The following is a 4,276-nucleotide window of genomic DNA, read 5'->3' as shown; positions in this document are numbered from 1 at the left end:
CCCCGGCGCCCTCGCCGGGGGGCCCGCCAGCCGGTCCCCAGCACCAGCCGCAGCTCCGCGCTGGCTCCCGGGATTTCTCACAACTAACAGTGCCACCTCCCGGCTGTGACAAACCCCGCTCCTTCACAGTGACACCCTCCCGCAGCCTGCCGGACCCCTATGTCAGGCCAAGGCTCAAAGCATCCTCTTCCCCAGGTGACAGCCTTGCAGTTTGAAAATGGGAGAGCTTGTCCAGGGTGCCCCCTGGACATCGATGACATATGTTACACACCGGTGTCACACAGAGGCCAAGCTCCTTTTATTGGGCTGCCAAGTGCGCTACACGGTGCTGCAGCTGCTCTCTCGGGCTGGGTCGCTGTACGTGGGACCTGCAGCAGCCACTGGAGCAAGAAGGGGAGAAGGATTCAATGCTTGCATCCTGATGATGTTGGCAGGGGCTCAGCACTTCAATGCCCAGCTGTCAGTCCTTCCTCAGCTTCATTTCAAAGATTCCACTCCTCTCCCAGTTGGTACAGACTAGGGGTAGTGGGAACAGTCACAGAGGTTGTCCATGTGCTCCCTGAGGTTCTTCTCCAATGATGTGGCCAGCCACAGAGAGGAAATGCCTCATGAACTCTGCTGTGGAGTTGCCAGAGGGTTCGAATTGGAGCTGAGGACATAATCAGGACATACCTCCTCAGAAGCAGCCAGAATGCTGAGCTCAGGTCATGGTGTGGGAGGATCAGAGTTGCTCTGGACATCACAGGGACAGGACGAAGAGTGGAGACAGTTGATGTGCTTGAAGAGCTCAAGCAGCACAATGCCCAGCAGCTATGCTCTTGAGGGTGGGGGTGCTGGATTGCTGATTCTGAAGAAGAAGAGATTGCTTTTGGGGTGGGCAGAGCGCAGCCTGCTGCAGCCTCCCCCCAGGCAATCATCCCTCCCTGAGGGATCACGGGGAAGACCCATCATCTATCTAGACAAGACTCCTGCAGCTCTGGAGATGACATCTCCATCCAACAACCCTCTCCCATCCTTCCTTAATCCCATCTCCCTGCACTTCTCCCCAAGCTGGGACAAATCCTCATGCTTTGCCCTCAGCCCCAAATCTGCCTCCCCACCGGTGGCTATTCCCTTAACCTAACTAGATCCCATACCATCTTGGACTACGGAAGCTTTGCCCCCTTTCTGCTGTCAGAGGCTGTGCTGCCTGCTCCTTGACCCCTTTTCCCAAGAGACCCTCCTTGTGCTGGACTCTCCAGTGCCTCAGGCCAGCCCCTTCTGACACCCGTCCAACTCACAGGACCCTGCCCCAGCGCTGCATGATGGTCTTGGGTCCACAGAAAGGCTGTAGTATTACAACCTCTGCTCTGTGGCTCAGGACAAGCCAAGAAGGGGTAGAGGCTTTGGGAGTGGATTCCCCCTTTTGCACAGGCAGCCTTGGCATTGATAGGCAGTGATCCAGCTAATCCACGTGGTCTAGAAAATAGGCTGTACTTCAGCCTGACATATTAAGGACAGGTCCTGTCCCCTGCCACAGCACAGATACACTCTGCTACCTTCGGGAAGGGCTGGGGGGTAGAGCAATGACCCTGGGCCGGGCTGTCAGCACCACCTCCCCACGGCTGGCTTCGATCAGGATATTCTGCAGTGTGTTTTCCAGCACCAGCTCCACCAGGTTCCCAAAGGCCGGCTGCCTGGAGGGGCAAAAGTACAGGCAGAGGACAGCTATCAGAAAGCAGATAAGGCAGGCTGCTTGCTGTGACTCCTCCCAGGACACATCAGGCACAGCAGTGGAGCACACACTGTTTCCTACACACTGAGGCCAACGAACCAAAGACTTGAGCAATGGGGTGCTGACCCTTCTCCCAGAACTGCCAGGTTCAGGGAGAACTGCCAGGTCAGGCCCTGACCTTGGACAGAGCTGGGTGACTGTGGTTTTATGGTTTCTCCCTCCAAGCTGTGCTGTAGTTAGTATTTGTGCATATGCTTGTGGCCTGTGGCAGTGTGCAAGGGAATAGCCACACCAAATGCAAGGTGATGAAATATTGCAGTGAAATAAAAGGTAAGGTAAGCACACACCGCACTCTAATGTCTAATACAGCCAGGACTGTCCAAGCATAAAGCAGACTTCACTCACTACCAGCATCCTGGCACTGCCCACGGCTCAAGCCCAAGACACAGGAAACCTGTGCTCTTCACAAACCATACTCGGGAGAGGGTGGCTAGGTGGGCTAGCATAGGCTTCCACTCAGAGCGCACAGAACACCCCAGCAGAAATGCTGCAGGGCTGAAGGAGAAATGGGTTTCTGGCCGGGTAGTGTGCTGCCATGGCTCTCCTGCCTGTGCAGCTCTTGCCTTTCATGTGTGAGCTCTTCCTCACCTGCTCATCATCTCCTTCTGCTCCCTCAACTGCTCGTGCTTAAAAATCTCCCAAGACTCCAGCAAATCATTGTTGGGAGAGGTTTCCTGCCTCATTTCTTTCCTCTTTCCATCCTTCGCAGGGTAAAGATCTGGCGAAGCAGAGACCCTGGAGGGAACCATGGAGCACTGTCTCCTGTCCTGGAGCTCTGCTGATTCTGCATACCGGAACTGGGAGAAATATGGAATGGGCTCATCCAGGCTTCTTCTCACTGCGTCATGGAACTGGGTGTTCTCCAAGAGGCCTCTGGGAGAAGGAAAATAAGTGATGAGTCCCAGCAAATCAGATATCTGTCTGACCCCAGAGGATCATTACAGGACAGTACAAATCAGAGGAAAACCTTGACTGATGTCAATGTTTAGTCTGTCCCTTCTTGCTTTCTGGGCCTAAAGGAAGCAGCAAGATGGCTTGAGCTAAGGAAACTACCTTTGCCTCCCCAGCACTGTTTCTTTACATGTCTGCAGCTGACAGACAAAATAGTGAATCCCAATGCAGCCTGTTCCCAAAATCATGGCAGGCAGAGTGCCCTGGTTCCTGGGCAGTGACACTCTTCACTATGCAGAGGTTGGCCCAACCCCTAGCTGGGGAGCAAGACTCTGCCTTTGGCTGTCACACCAGGACTCCTGAGCTCGTAGTTCCCAGGGCAGCCTTTGGCAGGCTAGATCCCCCTGTTCTGGTGCAGCAGGAGTACACAGACTCCTCTGGGATTAGCAGATGGCTCGCCATGCTGCAAGCACTCCCCTGGAGGACAGGGGCTCCAAACTGGGTGAGAGTGAAGAGACACGCACCTGATGACACCTGTGACTATGTCAGTCACTATCTGCAACTCCTGTTTGGAAGCAGCAGCCAGGGACAGCCATTTGGGGTCCATGTCCATTCTGTCTCTGTCCCTACGCCCATCCATAAACTTGCTCTCCAAGGGCCAGTCACTGAAGGGGCTGGGAAAGAAGTTGTTCCATCAGTGGCAGCAGTACTGAACTGAACTACCAAAGACCTGCATCCCCCTGGCTGAGCAGCAGCACTGCAGGCAAGCAGGGAGCGGTGCAGGGAACCAAGGAGGAGTGGGAGCTGCTGCATTTGTGACAGCAGCACGGACACTGTCATAAGAGAGGAGCACTGAGCTTTGACGGTATCTCCCTTTTGAGGAAGGGAGAGAAACAGGTCATGTCAGCTAATGCTGGGGAAAGCAAGGCACCTCTTGCCTAATACTGAGGCACTGGAGAGGAGCAGAGCAGAGCTCCAAGTTCAGTGCATATCACAGCATGGGCACCCCTGGCTCAGAAGATGCCAATCCAAAAAAGCTGGACCTCTTACCGGGACAAGAAGTATTTGGGGAACTCCGAGGTGAAGTTGCTGAAGAAGTCCTCAATAGAGTAGGACCTGGCTGTCACACCAAGGTGTAAGAGGATTGGCTTGGGAGGCTCTGGTTTGACCCACACCTGGCTGGCTTCTTTGTCCAACAGCAGCCTCCTCTGAAAGTGTCCAGCTGGCAGATTGGGCATACGGTGGTTTTTAATAGGGGGTAATGTCTGTTGGAGAGAAAGAAATGGCAGGTACTTAGTTGCTCCTTTGGCCACAGGTAGGCTGGTGTAGGTGTGAGCACAGGTATGAGAACTGGGAAGCCCAGCAGCCAGAGACACCAGATCCTGGACAGGAGACAGCGTCAAAATGATCTTGGCACTGCAGTACTGCCATCAGGCACAAGCGGCCATGCTGGAAATCAGGTCCGCTCCCTCCTCGCTGCCTAGTGTGCCAGCCCCGAGTGTCAGCAGGGCTTCAGGGTCTCCCCAGGGCACTCAGGGCTGTTGTATTCTGATCCATCCTTGTGGAACTCCAGGAGATCATCTCTGCTCTTCCAAGCACACCGCGAGTGCT

The 4,276-nt window shown here is 54.7% G+C and overlaps 1 protein-coding gene across 1 annotated transcript in view; it reads right to left on the bottom strand.

Annotated features, from left to right (window-relative positions):
* Positions 1-810: 810 nt before the first annotated feature.
* The window catches only part of CCDC108 (coiled-coil domain containing 108), a 32,834-nt gene continuing 29,368 nt past the window's right edge, over positions 811-4,276 (bottom strand). Inside the window, 5 exon segments of the mRNA XM_009584233.1 lie at positions 811-847; positions 1,539-1,676; positions 2,363-2,647; positions 3,190-3,339; positions 3,716-3,930. Coding sequence (XP_009582528.1) covers positions 811-847; positions 1,539-1,676; positions 2,363-2,647; positions 3,190-3,339; positions 3,716-3,930 — 825 coding nt within the window.

The sequence above is a fragment of the Fulmarus glacialis genome, unplaced genomic scaffold (assembly GCF_000690835.1).
Source record: "Fulmarus glacialis isolate BGI_N327 unplaced genomic scaffold, ASM69083v1 scaffold27880, whole genome shotgun sequence".
NCBI lineage: Eukaryota > Metazoa > Chordata > Aves > Procellariiformes > Procellariidae > Fulmarus > Fulmarus glacialis.
The sequence above is the reverse complement of the archived record's forward strand: the minus strand, read 5'-3'. Positions and strand labels throughout refer to the sequence as shown.